This window comes from Cnephaeus nilssonii (assembly GCF_951640355.1).
Source record: "Cnephaeus nilssonii genome assembly, chromosome: 11".
In the NCBI taxonomy this organism is placed as follows: Eukaryota; Metazoa; Chordata; class Mammalia; order Chiroptera; family Vespertilionidae; genus Cnephaeus; species Cnephaeus nilssonii.
Window position 1 is genome coordinate 65,914,509 of NC_137082.1, and position 20,749 is coordinate 65,935,257.

The 20,749-nt window shown below is 43.4% G+C and overlaps 1 protein-coding gene across 3 annotated transcripts in view; it reads left to right on the forward strand.

Annotated features, from left to right (window-relative positions):
* The window catches only part of EEFSEC (eukaryotic elongation factor, selenocysteine-tRNA specific), a 234,316-nt gene continuing 213,567 nt past the window's right edge, over positions 1-20,749 (forward strand). For all 3 annotated transcript variants that reach the window (XM_079783858.1, XM_079783859.1, XM_079783860.1), the window contains exon 1: positions 1-351. In XM_079783858.1, the coding sequence (XP_079639984.1) occupies positions 33-351 (319 nt within the window). In that variant the 5' untranslated portion in view covers positions 1-32. The remainder of the gene's footprint in view (positions 352-20,749) is intronic.

Consider the following 20,749-nt stretch of genomic DNA (forward strand, 5'->3'; position numbering starts at 1 on the left):
GCGAACCGGCTGGTGTTCAGGGTGGCGGCGGCATGGCAGGGGTGCGGGTAAACGTGAACGTGGGCGTGCTGGGCCACATTGACAGTGGCAAGACGGCGCTGGCGCGGGCGCTGAGCACCACGGCCTCTACCGCCGCCTTCGACAAGCAGCCGCAGAGCCGCGAGCGCGGCATCACGCTCGACCTGGGCTTCTCGTGCTTCTCGGTGCCGCTGCCCGCGCGCCTGCGATCGGCGCTGCCCACGTCCTACCCCGCGGCGCCGGAGACCGGGCCAGAGTCTGGCGAGCCGCAGCTTCAGGTCACGCTGGTCGACTGCCCCGGGCACGCCTCCCTCATCCGGACCATCATTGGCGGTGAGCGCGGGCCGGGGACGGGAGCCGGGCTCGCGGACGCCGGGCGGAGCGGCCGGGCTCCGCTGCCTGGCGAGGGAGATCACCTCGCTCAGTAGGTGGGGCCAGCGAGGCTCCGAGAGGCGGACGGGACTTGCCCAAGGCCCCGGAGCTTGACTTGGAAGCTTTTCCCACCCAGCACAACTGAGCAGGAAGGTGCTTTCCTTAAAAAAAGAAGAAAAAAAAGTTTTTGATTTTTCAAAAAGTCAAGATGTGTTTGTAATACACGAACAAACTGAGAAAACTGAAAAGAGTACAAAAGTTATATACGTAAAAAATGTCACAAAAAGGTCTCCACTCACCTGTCCTTTGGTCGCCCTGTTCCCGTTCCCAGAGTCAACACTGTTCCCAGTTTCTTGTGTATCATTTCAGAAAAACTCATATAAAGACAAGCATATCTGTGTATACCTATATCCCCCTCCTTATTTTTCTTCTTCCTTTTTTTTTTTTTTTACAAATTGGTAACAACATATACACTATTTTACTCTAAGGGTTCCATATCTGTACATATAAAGCTACATCATTCTTTTAAAGGTCTCATAAAATTCCATTGTATACTTGCACCAACATTTCTTAACTCTCTCCTTTTTTTTTTTTTTTACAAAGGTAGAAATTTATTGAAAACAAGTACAGACTCCCATGTGGGGAGGGGGAAAGAGTTCCTTCTTAACTATCTCTTAATGATGGATATTTATTCGTTTTAAGTTTTTGCTAATGATGCTTCAGTGAATTTTCTAGAACAGAAATCTTTGATGGGTGCGCTGTGCTAGTATATGTAAGATAAGCTCCTAGAACTGAACTGGCTGGGGCAAAGGGCATGTGTATATATATTTTTAATATTTTTATTTATTTCAGAGAGGAAGGGAGAGGAAGAGATAGAAATATCAATGATGAGAGAGAATCATTGATCAGTTGCCTTCTGCCTGATTGGGGATCAAGCCCGCAACCTGGGCATATGCCCCGACTGGGATTTGAACTGTGACCTCCTGGTTCCTAGGTTGACGCTCAACCACTGAGCCACTGCTAGGCCAGATGATTATTTTTTATTGAACATGTTTAACCCGCGGTTCTACAAAAACAGCATCTTCAGAGATTTATTAAAAGGGATGAAAAACAGTGACATAGGCATAGATTTGAAATATATCAAGGCATAGATTTGGCTCAGTGGCTGAGTGTCGACTTATGAGCCAGGAGGTCACGGTTTGACTCCCGGTCAGGGCACATGCCCAGCTTTCAGAGGACTCGATCCCTAGTGAGGGGCATGTGGGAGGCAGCAGATCGGTGATTCTCTTTCATCATTGATGTTTCTATCTCTCCCTCTCTGAAATCAATAAAAACATAAAAAAAAGAAATCAAAGAATTTTGAAAAGTTCTATGTGGGGAGGAGGATGAGCAGGGGCAACTGGAAGTAGAGCCAAAGCAGGTTCCTAGCTGTCACCACTTGGCTCATCAGTGGTGTCTTGAAAATCTTACAGAGCATGTCTTTCTCCTGGGACCCTCCCAGCAGCTGTTTTGCTGTTGCCGCAGGGCCAGGCAGGCAAGGGATGAAGGGAGTTTCTAGAAGTATGTTCTCAGGAGTATTGATTGGACCAGTCGGTGCAAATCCCAACTTGTCTTCCACATGGACTCTGACATGAGCCTAACGTGGTCTGTCTTGGGCTGATGATTTTATTGGCCTGGTGGCGGATGGCCTAATTGGTCCATGGGCATGATGAGTGTGTTAGGTGCTTTCATCATTGTTACTGCTTAACTGTTCCATGCTGTAGGCAGTCTGAGATACTAGTAACTTCCCCATTTTATAGTAGAGGAAATGGAGGCTCAAAGAAGAGAGGGGATCTGCCCAAGATCATGCTGCCTAAAGTCTGCTACTCAAGCCATATATATATTTCAGTCATCAGATGAATATAAAGGGGCATGTGACCTCTACCCTTTTCTCCTCCCCTTGTAACTGAATTCTGTTTGGTCACATCCAAATATATTTTAAGGCATGTACTCTGAGTCAGTCTAGGTTGGAAGTGGAAGAGACAGATTTTAAAAAGAGAGAGAGAAGGCAAATTCTTAGTCTTTTTTAGTATATAATGTAAAACGGTGAAGGGCTTGGGGCCTGCCTTTCACTCTTACGAACGGTATGACTTTTGAATCTAATTCTGGACCTTCCAAACACTGGCAGATAGTAGTAACTACAAAGCTCTTTATTGGCATTGCTTTTCTGGCATGTTTGCCACTTTCTGGGCAAACCCTACAAAAAGTGTGGTGGTTACCATTTAGCAGTTGAGGTAATTGGGATTTAGGGATGTTGCTAATAAGTGGCATAGCCCAGATGTGCTTCACTGCAAAGCTTTCCCCATGCTTCCCCAGACCACTTTATACTGCCACTTCCCCCTTCTAACATATGCATTTATAGAGAAGCTTTTGATAGGACACAAAGGTTTCAGATACTGCCCTGATTCTATGTAAGCAATGCCCCAAGAATTAGGCAAGTCCTTGGTCTAGGTTATAACATTATAGAAGAAAAGAAGAGGAATTTTTCTCTTATAGGTACATTGTGACTATTTTTCTCTCACCTCCTGAGTGAGACTTTCCTATTCTTGTTATAGGCATTAAAATGTGACCTGAGCACATGGGAATGGTGAGACCATGGCTGCTAGTATTTATCCTTAAATAGGTCAGATTCCCACCCTCCTTTTCAGGGAAACGAGAAAACGGAGTTTTTTCTTTTGAGGGGAAGGATGCTCACATTTGAGGTCCTACTCTGACCCAGGCCCATTGCCAAGAATTTGATTCTATGCAACAACCTCAAGTGGTGGGCATGTAGTGGGAATATTAGTCCTATTTTTCAGATGAGGAAACTGGAGCTTGGAAAGTAAAATACCCTGGGCTGATGTTGGAACCTGACTCTGCTGCCCTTAACCTGGATCTGGTCAATATCTTTAGTTATCCTCATGATCCACAAGACCATGGATATCTTTGCCTTCTTGAAATGTCTCTAGAGGCCAAATCCTGGCTTGTGGCAGCTGGACTCTTACAGTTCTGGACTTTGTTCTTCCTTTCCTAACCACTTGCACTCTTCCTCTCTCTAATTCATTCTCCACATAGTAGACAGTGTACTCTTCTTACAAATGATCATCAGATCTTGCCAGCCCTCGGCTTCAAGACTTTCCAGTGGCTTCTTATTGTACTTAGAGTAAAATCCAGCTTCCTTTTTATAGCCCACAGGAGGAGACCCTCTTTATGGTCAGGCCTTTGCTTTCCAATGAGCCTCATCCCTTCCTTCCCCTACCTTCAGCCACACTGGCTTCATTTCTACTTATTGAATGGGCCAGTCTTTGCACCTGCTGTTCCCTCTGTTTAGTCATCTGGCTCTCCATCATTTACGTCTCAGTTTGAATGTCACTTCAGAGAGGCCTCCTCTGATCTACGTATCTAAAGTGTCTCCACCTCTCTTCTCCTCATACTTTCTCGTGTTCATATTTTGTTTCCATATAGCCCTTTTCATTTTCTGATATTCTTCATCTTTTTACTTGTTAATTGTCTCTTTCCTCCAGTGTATTCTCACTTTTTGGTTCAGAGCCTGGGGCATAGTAGGCACTTGGTAAGTTCCAAGTGAATGAAGCTGTGTACCAGCTCCTGGGCTAGCTGGTTATAGTGAGCAGAAAGCAGTCAGTATGAAGTAGGTACGTAATGCATGCTGATTCTTTTCCCTTCCTCTAGGAGCTGACAACAGAGCCAGGGAGGAGGGCACTGTTCCATGTGCAGAGTGACCTATTGAGCTCTTTGCACATAGGACAAAAGCAGGAATAACTTAATTTGCTGGGGGCAGGGGTGGGGGAGGCATGATAGGGAAAGAAGAGCTTTCCTGGTAGAGAAAATACCTGGGCAGGGCTCTGAGGCTTAAATCTGCTGTCTTGTTTGCTTAGAATCAGAGATAACAGCTAGCATTTAGGTGCAGCTGGAAATCAGCTTGGTGTGTAGGGAGGTGTGCCAAAGATGAAAATAAAATGTTGATGGGCCAGATCCCATAGAGTGGTAAGTGTTGGGTTTAGATTAGGCCCTTAGTTTAGATTTCTCCTAAGGGTACTGGGAGGCTTTTAAAGCAGGTTTGTGACATGTTCAGGCCCAAACTTTAGAAAGGCAAGATCCATGGGCAGGGACTCCTACTGGCACAAGGCACTGCACCTATACCTGGGATTGTTGGAAGATTGGGCTTTTGTTAGTGTTCCCAGCCTGTGTGAATGGTGTAGACCCCTTGCTGAATACATTATTCTCAGTAGAAGGAAATTAGAACTATTGTCTGAGTTCCATGATGATATCTCTGAAATTTAATGTATCGTAAAGCTGGCTCTCTTTAATCCTGTTGCTCCCCTAAATACTTTCATGTACAAAAAGAATTATTTCTTAACTTAGAGAAAATTGGGTTTTATCTCCTTGATCTATGTGGCCATAGATAAAACTCCTAAGTGGTGCTATGGGGTTAATAACAACAGTAGTACTTCCATTTATTTAATGCTACCCTCATGTTTTGTTTTTTGTTTTTTTGTTTGTTTACCTTCACAGCAATTGTGTGAGGTAAGAGATATTCCAATTTTACAGATGAAGAAGCAGAGGCTCAGAGAGATCAGGAAACACATTCATAAATGGCAGAGCTGTTTGAATTGTTGATCTGACCACACAGCCGATCCTCGGGCATTCTCAATGTGAATGACAAAGTGCCTATCCTCTGCAGTCCCCTATAGCGGTGTTTCAGGGCAGCATTTTTCTCTCATCCATTTTGAGTATAAACCTTTCAGGGTTAGAACTTGGAAAAGATTCAGTAATGTATGTTTTAAAGACTTGGGTGGGGATGAGGGACTTGGACCCATCCTTAATCTAACTCTGGCAGGAAAGAGGAGAGCTGAAAAATGCTGGTATATTGGTTTGGCAATTTATAGTCCTCCAGTGGCTGCTAGGATTAACAGTGCATTGTCTCCTGGTCTTTTGTTCCAGTAGTTAATGAACAGCAGCTCTTCTGCTACCACTTGTTGCCCTGATCTCTTGCCTCCTGTGCCTACCATTTATTTAAGTGGTTCTTCCTGCGTGGCTTGGACCATCTCAGGTCCCCCTGGATACAGCTGACGAAAGCTGCCAAAGCTTTGTAAGTCTAACTCAGGGTTACTCTCTTCGGAGGAAAAACAGTCAGCAGCCCCGGGATTTTTACCTCTGCAGCCCGGGAAAGAGCATTCTTTGTAAAACAAGCTAATTTGCCTTCTGTTTTTCCAGCTTTCTGAGCTCTTGGTGCCAACGTGGAGAAAGTGCTTGTCCCTTTGTCCTGTTTTATCAAGGAGTATGCTTGCAGTCTGTCTGAGGTTCTTTCTTTGGCCCCATGAAACAGGGTGTTTGTGGGTGTTACTGAATGTGTGTTTTTAACCAGATTAAAAAAAATTGATTTTAGAGAAAGGAAGAGAGAGAGAGATTTGTTGTTCCATTTACTTATGCATTTATTGGTCGATTTTTTTATGTACTCTGACTGGGAATGGAACCCTCAACCTTGGCACATTGGGATGACGCTCTAACGAACTGAGCTACCTGGCCAGGGCTCAATCAGATTTTTTATATTAACGTGTGGGCATCTGTACCTAATGCCCAGAAAGCCATACAGGACAAGCAGAGATAACAAACTGGGGGCCTAACCATTTGAGATATTTGGATGTTATTCTAATGCAAAACCAACCAACCAAAGGAAAAAACCCTACTTTTGGTTTTTCTTGTCCCTAAGTCTTTTTACGAATCTGTGTAGAAATACATTGTGGTATTCATATATGTTTGTCCTAAAATATTGAGGCATATATATATTTATATTTTAATCCTCATCGAGGACATTTTTCCATTGATTTTTAGAGAGAGGGAAAGACAGAGAGAAATATTGATGTGAGAGAAACATATTGATTGGTTGCCTCCTGCATGAGCCCTGAACGCGGGACCCTTCAATCTGCAGAATGACGCTCTATCCACTGAGCCAAACTGGGTAGGGCTATTGAGGCATATTTAAAGGAGTTGATATAAGTGGAAATGCTTCCTTAACCTTAACTTCTTTAGTTCCTAGAATCTGCCAGGTATAGGTTCCCTGAGCCTTAGTGCTCACCCAGGGAAAGCTGCCTTTTATTCTTTTTATTATTTGTTGAAAGGTGTGCACCATACCAAAGATTCTCCTCTCTAGTGCCACTTAAATTTTTAAATTTTATTTTATTAATTTTGAGAGAGAGAGAGAAAAACATTGATAGGCTGACTTCTGCACTGAGCCAGCAACCTGGGCATGTGCCCTGACTGGGACCTGAACCAGCAACCTTTCGGGGCCGGAATGACACCCAACCAACTGAGCCACACCAGCTAGGGCCACTGCCACTTTTGTGATGTTCTCTACTGGTGTCTCTTGTTTTAACTTGCTTAAAGCCTCTTTATGTCCAGATTGGAAGTCGGCCTCCCTCAGTGCCAAGTGTGCTTCTTTCTATTCATATACAAGTTTTCCTGTTTTGTCTGCTACCTTTTCACTCTCTGACCCCACCTGATCTCCATCCAAGTTGGAGTGCCTTTAGCCATCTCTAGGAGAGTCTCAAGTTGAACTGTGTCTGCAGTACTTTCTCCTGGAGTTGGACAGCGGGTGACTTTACTTCAGTTTCGATGACAGTGTGGGAGTAGCACAATATCAGAGATGCAGCTCTGAGTTTAAATTAATGCAGAATATTTGAACAGGAACCAACAGGAAAGAAAAATGGAAACAGGTAGTCATATTTCATTCTGTTAGGGTACATTTTTCTTCTCATGGGGCTTGCCCTTGAGAACAAAACATATCAAATGTTAAATCAAAGAATATTTTTGTAGTCATGCTAGGAATAGAAAATAATGCAAAGACTTTGCCTTCTTAAGGCAGATATTTTTGCTGGAAGGTTATAATAAAAGTCAGAAGGAAATCATAGCCATAGCTTTTGGTAAAGCTGTAATCATTTAAAATTAATTGTTTTTAAACTTTTCACTTAGCATCTCTTTTGTTTTCTCTCAGCATGTCTCTTGGGTTTTTCTTCAAAGTCAACCCATCCAGGATGGAATAAGATTTAACAGGCATCTCAGGAAGCAACTCATAAATTAAGCCCTGGGACATATCTCCATCCCCCTGCTCCCCACCTCCACTCCATGATGGCTGTCATCCTTTGTTGGCTGGAGGCTCAGTTGACCTTGGACTATGCTGAATGAAGATGACAGTACAGTATATGCACTTCTGATGCTTTAGGTAACCCTAAGGCCTCAGTCCTGATGAGGTGCAGCCTGTCATTTCTGAGGTGGCCTCAGGGTGGAGCTGGAAGTGGGAATGGGCCCTCACTGGCTGGGCTCCAGTTCTACCTCATGCTTCCACTCCTCTGTTGCAGGCTGTCTTCCAACTGTTGTTCCCATTAGCCTCACAAGGGGCATCACAGGACAGAGACATCTGAATTACTTTGTGTGCGCCAGGCACATAGTAGATATTCAATAATGTTTTAAAACATTTTTATTGAGATATAATTCACGTACCATAAATTCACCCACTTTAAGTGTACACTTCAATGTTGTTGTTTTTTCAGTATATTCACAGCACTGTGTAGCTGTTGCATAGTCTAAGTTGAGAATATTTTCATCACTACAAAAAGAAACCCCAGCCCTACCCAGTTTGGCTCAGTGGATAGAGTGTTGGCCTGTGGACTGAAGGGTCCTGGCTTTGATTCTGGTCAAGGGCACATTCCCAGGTTGTGGGCTTGATCCCAAGTAGGGGGTGTGCAGGAGGCAGCTGATCCATGATTTTCTCTCTCACCATCATTGATGTTTCTATCTCTCCCTCCCTGTCCCATCCTCTGAAATAAAAATATATTTTTTAAAAACAGAACAACAACAACAAAAAACCCCAAAGAAACCCCATACCCATTAGCAGTCACTCTCCATTTTCTCCCCCAGGCCTAGGCAAACACTAATCTACTTAATGTCTCTATAGATTTGTCTTTTCTGGACATTTCATATAAATGGAATCATACAATATGTGACCTTTTGTGTCTAGCTTCTTTTACTTAGTGTACTGCTTTCAAGGTTCATCCATGTTGTAGCATGAACTATATATACTTCATTCCTCTTTTGAAAATAATTTTTTATTTTTAATTGTTGTAAAGTATATATTACATGAAATTTACCATCTTAACCATTTTTATGTTTACAATTTGGTGGCATCTATATCTAGAACTCTTTTCATCTTACAAAACTGAAACTCTATACCCATTAAATGATAACTCCCCATTCCCTTTACCCCAGCTGTACTTAATTCCTTTTCATGACTGAATAGTATTCCATTATATGGATAGACCACATTTTTGTTTTTGAAATCCATTCATCAGTTGAAGGGCATTTGTATTATTTTCACTTTTTGGCTATTATAAATAATCCTGCTATGAACATTGGTTTACAAGTCTGTGTGGAATGTTTTCATTCTCTTGGGTATAGACCTAGGAGTGGAATTCCTGGCCCATAGGGCAACTCTGTTTCTACTTAAAGAACTGCCAGGATGTTTTCCACAGCAGTTATACCATTTTACTTTCCCACCAGCAATGTATGAGGATTCTAATTTCTCCACATCCTCACCAACACTTGTTATTGGTTTGTCTTTTGGTATCTCATTGCATTTCCTTGATGGCTAGTGATGTTTAGCATGTTTTCATGAGCTTGTTGGCCATTTATATATCTTCTTTATTTATTTTTTAAAATATATTTTTATTGATTTCAGAGAAGAAGAGAGAGGGAGAGAGAGATAGAAACATCCGTGATGAGAGAGAATCACTGATTGGCTGCCTCCTGCATGCCCCCTATTGGGGATCGAGCCTGCAACCTGGGCATGTGCCCTTGACTGGAATCGAACCTGGGACCCTTTGGTCCATAGGCTGACACTCTACCCACTGAGCCAAACCAGCTAGGGCTATATATCTTCTTTAGAGAACTATCTGCTTAGATCCTTTGCCCATGTTTTAATTGGGTCATTTGGCTTCTTTTAAAAAGTTTATTATTGATGAGAAAGAGAGAGAGAGAGAGAGAAACATCAATGTGAGAGAGAAACATCGAGCGTTGCCTCCCACTCGTGTCCCGACCAGGGACTGGACTGTACCTGGAACCTAGGTATGTGCCCTGACCAGGGAATCGAACCTGCAACTTTTTTGGTGTTAAGGATTTTTAACATTTATGTTCATCAGGGATATTGGCCCATAATTTTCTTTGTAGTGTCTTTACCTGGTTTTGAAATTAGGATAATGCTGGCCTCGTAAAAAGAGCTTGGAAGTCTTCCCTCCTCTTGAATTTTTTGGAATAGTTTGCGGTTGATAGGTGTTAGTTCTTCTTTGAATGGTTAGTAAAATTTGCCTGTAAATCTGTCTGGTCCAAAAATTTTGTTTGCTGGGATTTAAAAAAAAAATGTTTTTATTGATTTTAGAGAGAGAGAAAGGGAGAGGGAAAGAGAAACATCAATGAGAGAGAAAAACATTAATCAGCTGCCTCCTATATGCCCCCTACTTGGGTTTGAGCCTGCAACCCTGGCATGTGCCCTGACTGGGATTCAAGCAGGTGAATTCTTGGTGCAACGGGATAACACTTAACCAACTCAGCCACATGGGCTAGGGCTGCTGGAAATTTTTTAATTACTCCTTTAACTTCATTAGTTGTTATTGGCCTATTCAGGTTTTCTGATTCCTCCTGATTGAGTTTTGGAAGATTATATGTTTCTAAGAATTTGTCTATTTCACCCAGATTGTCCAATTTGTTGGCATATACTTGTTTGTAATATTTTTTTTATAATCCTTTGTATTTGTTTGGTATCAGTTGTCACTTCATCTCTTTCATTTCTGATTTTATTTATTTGGGTCCTCTCTCTTTGTTTCTTGATGAGTCTGGCTAAAGGATCATCAATCATGTTTATCTTTTTGAAGAACCAGCTCTTGGTTTCATTGATCTTTTCTATTGTGTTTTATTTATTTATTTTTAGTCTCTATGTCATTTATTTCTGCAATGATCTTTATTACTTCCTTCCTTCTACTTCCTCCGGCCTTTACTTGTTGTTGTCTTTCTAATTTTTTTTAGTTGTAGGGTTAGATAATTTATTTGAGCTTTTTTTTTGTTTCTTGAGGTAGGCCTGCAATGCTGTGAACTTCCTTCTCAGGAGTGCTTTTGCTGTGTCCCATATATATTATGTTGTTGTATGTTCATTTCACTTGTTTCCAGGAAGTTTTTTATTTCATTTTTTATCTCATTGGTAACCCATTCATTGTTTAATAACAAACTATTTAGTCTCCATGTATTTTAATTTTTTTGAATTGACTTATAGTAGTTGATTTCTAGTTTCATGCCATTGTGATCTGAGAAGATGTTTGATACGATTTCAATCTTGAACTTGTAAAGGCTTGTTTTGTGTCTTTACATGTGATCTGTCTTTGAGAATGTTCCATGTACACTTGAGAAGAAGGTATATTCTGCAGCTTTGGGATGAAATATTCTATAAATGTCAATTAAATCCAATTAAGCTTCAAGTGATCCACAGCTTGTGGCTGCCTCCACTGGGCTTAGCTGCCCATGGGAGGGACCACACTGAGCTCCTAGGCAGTTTTTTTAGCTGCACAGCACCCGAAGGTGGGTCAGCAAACATTCAGACTTTATGGAAGATTGGGTTATTTAGTTTTTTATTAACGAGTTGTGAAAGTTCTTTTTGCATTCTGGAGACCAGTCCCTTATTCGATATATGATTTGCAAATATTCTGTGGATTATTTTTACTCAATAATATTTGAGTTAAAGAAATAATTGAGTTGAGTTGAATTAAATAAATATATATTGACAGAATTAAATGTTCTCAACACATTATTTGGCCTGTGGTAGGTGTGTAGCAAGTGCCATTTGCTTGTTTCTAGAAGGCCTGTTGGGTTCTCTCCTGTTCTCTTCCTGGATCTGCCCATTTCTGTCCTTCATGCCTCACAGGAGATGGTTATCTGACTATTCATCCCTTGGTAGGGTCTCATCCCACATTAGGGTCTTGTCCAGGGTCTGGCCTGCAGATATGTTTTGACTAGAGGCCCAGTGCATGATTTAATCATGCACCTGGTGCACCAGCTGGCTGTCTGTCCACTGGTGCCCCAGGCCTTCCGAAAGCCTCCGGCGCGGCGGAGGCTTTCGAAAGGCCTTGTGCCGGCGCAGACAGACAGACAGCTCCCCCGCTTTGGCTTTTGATCGCGGGGGAGCCGGCTGGCTGTCTGTCCGCCGGTGCACCAGGCCTTCCGAAAGCCTCCGGCGCAGCCATGACACAGACGCTGAGCTCGCGGCGCCAGTGAGCTCAGCGTCCTGCTGGCCCAATCAGCTACCCCGGCCACCCTGAGTCCCGCCCCCTGCGCCTCCTGCTGGCCCAATCGTGGGCGTAGCGGAGTGATGGTAATTTACATATTACCATTTTATTATGTAGGATGGCCCATATAACAGTTTAAAAAATTTAAAAAACTCATCACCATTTAAAAGTCAGGATTTCTTATATAACAACCCAGATTCCTGGATTGTCTGGAAACAAGAAGACTCTCGTATCCATGGAGCCATGCTCCAGCCTGTTGGCACTGTCCCGAAGCCGAGTAGAAGGGGTATATGTGCTTCAGAATGCTCTTCTTTCTCTTACATGCCTGGGCCCTGGAGACATTTGGGCTTGTATTCAACCACTTATTCAATGATTCTGCAAACATATATTATGCATTTGTTTGAAAGTGAGGGCAAGTGTGTGTCTTCAAGGAGCTCCTAGTCCTGAGGCAATGAAGAGCAGGGGCAGTGTCAACAGCCAGTTAAGATAAGATGCAGAGTTGTAAGGGTTTTATGAAAAGGAGCATAAGATGTGCATACCCTAGAAGGGTGGTCTGGAAGTTTCCACGCAGAAAAAAAGAAAGGGCAGAGCTGACACATGGCACAAACTGAATGGTCAGCAGTATGAGAGTGTACCTGGCCACAGAAGAGGAATAGTCAGTAGCTGCCACTTTCAAGTGTGGGGGAAGTGGGAGGTGAGGCTAGGGCATCAAAGTAATGGGTGAGGGAGAAGGAGGGGCTGTCTTATTAACACTTTGAAGGATGGTTGAGATTTTGCCAGTGGAGAAGATGGGAGGCTTTCCAGGTACAGGACTTGAAGTAGACAAAGATACAGCCAAGATGAAGGAAGGGCTGGAATGTGACGTTCACAGAGGAACCATTAGGTGTTAGAGCTGCAGAGGCAGGTGTGGCCCAGAGCTCAGGAGTTTGGAGAGCCTCTTGTGTGTGTACTGGCTTTTGAAGAGTCTGAGGAGCAGGCATATGACAAGTAGTCTGGAGGTTGGAATCCCTTTCCCCATTGTGACTGCAGTTTTCAGATCTGCTGGAAGAGGGAGAGGGAGAGTGATACCACTGGCAGAAGGGCATCATCAGGAGGAAAGTGTGGCTCCTGGGGTGTGGATATGGGAGACTGAGTAAAGGCTGAAGAGCCATTTGTCATTCAGAGGGAGCGAAGCGGAATGGACATGTTTAAGAACAGCTCCTGTCTGCTGGATACTGTTCTAGACCCTTGATCATCATCTCACTGCACCCTGCAATCCAGGCTCTGAGGATGGTGTTTCCCTTCTATATTACATAGCCCATAAAAACAGGCCAGTGGATGGAGCAGGGTTTTAACTCAGTCAGATTTCTGAGCCCCTGATTTGTCCAGGAGCCACTCTTTGACTTTAGCCCCATCCTTGCTGAGGAGTTTATGGATAAGTTAGTTTGTCAAAAATAGAGATTTCTGTTTCCATTCTCTCCTGGATTATTTGAGTTGTTTTTTTGTTAATTGGGTCTTTTATTTTTCTTGTGCTGTGTGATTAGGCTTGGCTGCTTTGAAGTGGCCCTAGTTGGGTGGGGAGGGAGCGGGAGGACTTAGTTAACATGGTGATCCTCTCTTGGCAAGAGAAGAAACAAGTTTTACTGTTGAGAGAGAAGTTGACGTTCTCTCTTTTCATATCTCTTGTGTTGTGATGATGCCTCTCTTGTCTTGGGGCCTTTAGGAAGACTGAAATAATTTCCTTTGTCTCTACCCTGCTTCCTGAGGATATTTATTTGGTGGCATGCACAGGTGCTACCTAAAGATAAACCTGAATTATTTTTTAAAAAAATTAGGGCTTGGAATTGCTAGCATTGACCTACTTGGCCTCAGGAACCTGCCCTGGCTTCATCCTTTACCACAGATTTATTTGGGTTGCTTAAAGCTCTGGGAGGGTCAATGGCTTGTTCTTGGTCTTCTGACACTGGGACTAAAGCTCTGCCTCCCCAGTTATATTGTAGTGTGGTGCTTAAAAAATAGCTCTACTTGTGGTCATTTCCAGGTGAATTCCAGGGCTGATGCCATAAGCACCAAAGACCCTCTTGTGTGTGGGTGTGCATGCTCAGTGTTCTCTATTCTCTAAAACGATCCAGGACACATCCAGAGATGATCCTCAGAACTTCTGCTCTAGAGAAAAAAAGACTTTACCTAAGAAGGATTCCATTTTTTGAGCACTTGCTGTTTGATGTCCACAGACAGTAGACCATGGAAAGATTGGGAAGGAAAGCTAGTTTTTGCCAGCACATTGTTTACCATTAGTTTTCAGCATGGTTAAGAGAGGGCTGACAGTACTTTCCAACAGATTTTTTCTGGGAATATTCTGGGTGGCACAGTCTAGTATGGTAGCTGTTAGCTATTGGGTCTATCGAGCACTTGTACTCAGGCTAGCGCAACTGAGGAACTGAAATTTTAATTAATTTAAATATGAATAGGTGATTCTAGACCTGAGTATCTAACTGCTTATTGGGCTGGTTTCCCCACCAGTGAACACCATAGGCCCTCAGACTCCATAACTGTAAGACAACCCTCTTTACTTCCTTACCTTCCCAATGAAATGATATCTCCATTCTTAAAAGGCACAACCTTTTTTTGTGTGTTTTTTTTTAAATCTTCATCCTAGGATATTTTTCCATTAATTTTAGAGAGAGTGGAAGAGAGAGGGAAAGACAGAGAGAAATATCTATGTGAGAGAAACACTTTGATTGGTTGCCTCCTGCATGTGCCCTGACCAGGGTCTGGGCCAGGGAGGAACCTGCAACTACGGTATGTGCCCTTGACCAGAATGGAACCCTGGACCCTTTGGTCCGCAGGCTGACACTCTATTCACTGAGCCAAGGCAAGGCACAACCTTTGATATGATCCTCAGCATGTCCTCCTTTGCTTTCATATGAATCAGTTACCAGGTCTTGTCCCTCCTGAATATCCTTTAACCTGTTCAGCGTCCCCATCACCACAGCTGCTTCCTTAGAATAGGTCTCTACTAGCTCCTGACTAGATGCATACAACATTTCTTCACAGTCTCTGATTGCTAATGTAATTATTTTTCTTTCCTGTTTAAAAGTCTTCAGTTGTTCTCCATTGGCATAAATGCCAAATTCCTCAGTCTGGCTGACAAGGTCCTTCCAGATGGGTCTGTGTTTCTCTGTCTTGGTCTATCTCTCAGTCTCTGTCTCTGTCAAGACTCCCAAGCTTAATGAACTACTTGCAAATCTCTGGACAGATGCTTCTGGCTACCTGCATGTTTTGGGGAGCCCTCACTGCTGGCCCTCCACAGCCTAGATTAGGTAACCATCATTTGAGGGCCTATAACATTCCCTAGGATCTCATTTTCTTTCCATTTGTTGTTATTTTCTGTTTACTGGATTATGTTTTTCACTGGACTTGATCCCTTTGAGGGCAGGGGCCTATTATCATTCAACTCCATCTTTAAGGGCCCAGGACAGGGCCTGGCACAGAGTAAATGTTTGGTTATTGCATACATGAATGAATGAATGAATGAATAGATGAAGAGGTCATTTCCCACTGCCTGCAGCAATTATGCACCCTCCTGTGGTACTTTAAACCACTGGCCAAACAGAGTTCACAGTGGAGGAAGCCTGCCTTGAGGTTAGACAAGTTAATCTTTCAGTGGAAATTCAATCCTCATATTTCATTTTCAGGCCACTTTGCGTAGCAAAGTAGTTTAACTCGGAGCAGATTTCTGCTGTGCTGATGGTTAATTTCATGGCCCACAGAGGGTCAGCACACTAGTGCCTGGAACACGGCGACCACAGTGCAGCTCACCGCACACGCTGAGGGCCTGGCAGCCCTGTTATTTTAGAGAAGCAGTTTTCAAACATCCTTCAACAGACTGATTTTGAGTTAACAGGGGTGACCTTTTCAAGAACATTTTAAAAAGCTATAACATAGATCCCTCCCAGACCGTATATTTTCCTTTCTCCACGTAGTTCAAAGGGATTGAGTTTTCTCATAGGTTTTGCCGGCAATCTTCAGCTTGACCCTGGTTGTTTAAATCTGCTGAAGGAAATTTGAACAAACTTGTTCTTTGGTAATTCTTCTGCCTCTGTGAACCTTTAACCTTAAGGTTTCTTTCAGAGCCAGGGGCTGCATTGTCACCAGCCGTCCCTGCTGGGGCTTTCAAAGGGCATTGTCTAGTGTGTCTGTTTTCACTTTGCTACTGGAGTTCTTTTGAGGAAGGGTATTAATTCAGACCTGATTCTGAGACAGGACGAAGATTTTTAAACTCACCCCAGAGCTTGGGGTCGGGGAAATGAGCATAATGCAAGCCTGTGGCTGGTGCCAGTGATTGTTCTACAAATAGTCTGTGAAGGTGAAGGAAGAGGCGGCCTTCCAGAGATTGATTGGGCATATTTGCTGTCCAGTGAGTGACCCCAGATCTGTTCAGGTCTTGTTTGACAACATGACAAAAAGAGATTCCTATCTCTGAGGGCCTAGAGTCCCTTCCAAATATAAACTTCCTTTAGCACCAAGTTCTAATGAACTTGGGAGGCCAGACATGAACTTGGGGTTCATATACCATTATAAAAATAAACTTGCTGGGGAAAGAGAGGAGATTCTTGGAGAAAAGAGGGTAAAAACTCGATGCTGCTCCTGTTGTCTTGCTCTGAGACGGACTCACCTCCATCAGGTAGCCAGTTTCACTATTTAGTTTTTATGTGTTTTCTCAAGGAAAGCCCAAAGACACCCAAAAATGTGTGACATCACAGTCATAGGCCCCTGTGGGCTTTGGGGCTGGTGTCTTAGGTCCTTGATGCCTGCAATCTGTCACTAGACAGTTCCTTGTTTGTTTTGTCACTCACTCTTTTCAATAGGTTGGGGCTGTTTGAGCACCTGGTCTGGCTCCTTGGCTTTCTTTCATTTCTTCTCCCCAGATTCTTAGTGTCCTGAAGATTTGTCCAGGTGACCTTATTTCTGAAGGTCAGACATTGTAGAAGTAAAGGTGTTTCATTACATTAATTAATTCAGTCAACAAACCCTGAGCAACCTACTACATGCTAGGAGTTGGGTTTACATTGGTGAACAAGGCAGCAGTGATTCCTACTTTCATGTACCTCACTTCTAGTAGTATGGGAGGAAGACATTACAGAAGTAAACAGAATTGTGCAGAATTATAAGTTGTGATAGTGCTATGAAGGACAATACATGATGTGCAGAGAGGGATGAATTGGTGAGGGGAATCTAGTTTGGAGGCCAGGGAAGGCCTTTCTGAGGAAATCAAGTTTAATCTAAAATTTGAAGGAGGAGCAGGAGCTGACCACTGGAGTGTTGGGAGGGAGTGACACATGTGAGAGTTTTGAGGCAGAAGACAGGTTGGGCTGTTCTACAAGTAAGAGGTCAATCTGGCGGACTGTTTCATAGACAGTTTCCACAAAGGAGACCTGGTATGGAACCGATATATTTGGACAAATATGTATAGTTGGATTCTATGTCACTCGATTATGCTGGAAGATAAAGCAACTGTATGTCTTTTCATTCTGATATGAGGGCAGAGAACAAGAGGGAGGAAGGCAGCCAGCCTCTGGTGGCATGTGGTCTCAGCATGGCTGTCCTTTCGTCTTCTTCCACCCATAGTATTGTAGGTTTCTGGTACGGCACTCTCATTTCCTTCCTGTAGTTGAGGGAAGGGCTGAAGTGGAAGGTAGGAGCTGGCAGATAATCAGTGAACCAGAGTTCTCACTGCTCTGTGACTATTTGATCATTTACTATTAGCCCATTGACTACTTATGATTCACAGTCAGGCAGAGGTTAAGGATATATTCCTGAACCACTCTACCAAGCACTGGACATCAGAAATGGTAAATGAAGTAGCTGAATTCGCTGGTACCCAGCCCAACTTCTGACTACTGGTCAAAGCCCATAGAGCACATGCCCCTAAGTATTTTCTTTTATATATATTTATATATATAAAAGGCTAAGCCACCAGCCAACTGGTAGGTATGACACGCACTGACCACCAGGGGGCAGATGCTCAATACAGGAGCTGCCGAGCAACAGGAACTTTGCAGAGTGCCCTCTCGCACTCTGGGACCCCTCAGGGGATGTTGGACTGCCGATTTCGGACTGATCCCCACAGGCCAGGCTGACAGACCCCACCTGCTGGAGGGACCATGCTCACTCTGCAGATGCCCTTCAAGCCCCGGAGCCGCCCCAGGTGCAGCTGGCCATGGAGGGACTATGGGAGGTTTGCTCCAGGGTGTGTCTGGCCCATCTCGTCCAGTCCCACCCCACTGGCCACCTTCTAATTAATTTATTTTCAATGTGCACAAATCCGTGCACCGGGCCTCTAGTATATATATATTTTATTAATTCTCATCCAAGGATATTTTTCCATTGATTTTTAGGGAGAGTGGAAGAGAGAGGAAAAGACAGAGAGAAACATCGATGTGAGAGAAACACATCGATTGGTTGCCTCCTGCACGAGCTATGAACAGGGTCTGGGCCAGGAAGGAGCCTGCAGCCAAGGTACGTGCCCTTGATCGGAATGGAATCCGGGACCCTTTGATCTGCAGGCCGATGCTCTATCCACTGAGCCAAACCAGTTAGGGCCCCTAAATATTTTCTTCATCCCCTTTCCTTGTGGAGTTCAAGATAATGCATTGGGAGAAAATTTTGCCGTTTTCTCTCTCCCAGAAGTGAGTTTGGCATGAGATTGGTCCAGCCTGGATTGTGCCCAGAAGGGTAGAGGGGTGGTGCAACATTTGGATGGTTTGTAGTTCAGAACTGGAACTGGAGACTCACAGAAGACCAAGACCTTACCCTGAAGGTTCCTTCTAAGCAGGCCTGGCCTGGCTTGGTCTCAGACTTGAGTGGATCTTTTCTGCCTTTGATTTTTCTCAACTTCTTTAATAAGGGAACAGTAGGTTATATCCTTTAAAGCTCTTGTAATATGTCAGTTTAGTCTTTTGGGGACAGAACCCCGCCCCAGGTTGGAGGAGAGAATGTTTGCAGGTAATCCTACCAGGAAGGGGCTCTTCAGAAAGAACATATTACTGAGCTTAGGGGATTCCTCAGAGAAAGAGCAACACGGGTTTCCCCTGCCTTTGGAATCAAATGGAATCTCTTTTCTTGGCAGATATTTCCTAGATAAAAAGAAGTACTATATACTTGTTATTGTAGAGTCATTAGTTGTTCCTAAAAGTTTTTAAAAGTACATAATAAGAAACTTTCCATGGTAACGAATAGAGTTTCTTTTCGAGGAACGGATATTTTCTAGGAAAGATAAGAGTCAGTTATTTTTGGTTTGATTTCTTCAGCTGAATCTCCCCCTCTTCCTTTTATCTCAAAATCTGTCTTGGAAGGCAATCTGGGGACATTTTAGCAAGCACCACCCTGGTAACAGATGTGTATCATCCTTTCCTTGACACATTTCCAGGCCCTGGAGAGAGAAGCTGTACAGTTGCAGGCGGTGGGTGGAAACCTTCTCCATGCTGACTTTGGTAGTGTTTGGTGCACAAGAGGGCAGTGTTTGCTTACAGTCTTGTATGGAGATAATCAGGTCAGCATAGTTAGAATGACCTGGGACTCTTTTAAGACAAAATAAACTATAAGCCACAGCCATGATGGTTTCCTATATATGCCTATAAGTGCTTCATTCCTCCACAGTATAGTTGCTTGCTATCTTTTTTTCCTTAAAAAGAAAAATATTGTTTATTTCAGCATTTAAAAAAATTAATGAAAATGTGGTTTGCAGCCATGTACCTACAATGGCAAAGGTTAAAAAGTGTTGTGAAAGCAGAACAGCTACTTTCTAATTAAAAACCACATGGGAAGTGTATTGTTTGAAGCAAGGGTCAATGTATACGCTCCCCCTTTAACATCAGTGTAAAGATGATCTGACTTCACTTTACAAGCATTTGAAGAAGTGGACTTCAGTCACCAACCCCTTTTTTTTTTGACCAACCCTTACATTGTTTTCTTTTTCCGCAAGTTTATGGTATTAACCAAAGCAAAGATTTCCAGGAGAAAAAAAGGCGATCTCTTTGCCTCCTGGAGGCACAAAGTGCTACATGAAATATGCCATGTCTGCTTTTGTATAGGATTTGCCTGTTTTCAACTCTTCTGTGTTGTTTTTTTGTAGAGGCTTTCAAGCCAGAAAGACATATTGGTGAACAACCCTGTCCCACTAGATTCCACTATGCCAGAATTGGAGTCAATTGGGAACTATTGATTTCAGGTCCCTCCAGAATGTTAACACCCAAAAGAGCTTATTGTACAACAACAGCAGTAGGGAGGTCAGCATCCTGAGGCGACACTAGAGATGATGGAGAGGTGGAAGGAGCTGGTCTCAGGCAGGCCTGGACCTGGCTGTGGGCACTGCAGTGTCAGTGACACGTCAGGTTACCTCTCTGGGTCTGTTTGTGTACCGCAAATGCAGGTGATTATCCTTCTCAGGGTGGTGGTTCAGAGAAAATGTCTATAAAGCTGGTGGCACACAGTAGGGAGCAGTTCTTGTGATGTTGGTCCCTCTGGCCCAGACCAGTTATAAGCATATGGGTGGGGGTTGTAGAGACAAAGATAGGGTTGTAGTTCTTTTATTCGATTCACTGAGCATGTCTGTTGCTTGGCCCCTGTGAGCATCTGCAGCAAGTCAAAATGAAATCTATGTATGGGGAGCCGCTTGCTGTCTGATCCTCTGATAGCCATCGAGGAGAAAAGCTGGGTTCCCAGGCTTAGCCCTATATGAAATCAGATGTCTTGTAATCTTTTCTAATCGCAACATAAATCTTCCAAAGTGAACATGTCTATAAAATAGATGTGCATACGCAGTAGAACATATTAGTATGTGTGACGTCCTCACAGAGTTTAATTGATCAGTGGCATTTAATACAGAATTTGAATTTGACAGCACTGAGTGAGGAGACCCATGGCTGGCCTTCTCATTTGCTTCCCACGAAGTTCCTGTCCTGGCTTTTATTAGAAGGGTCTGGGTAGGAACGGAAGGTTTTTGAGCTGCAGGGTTT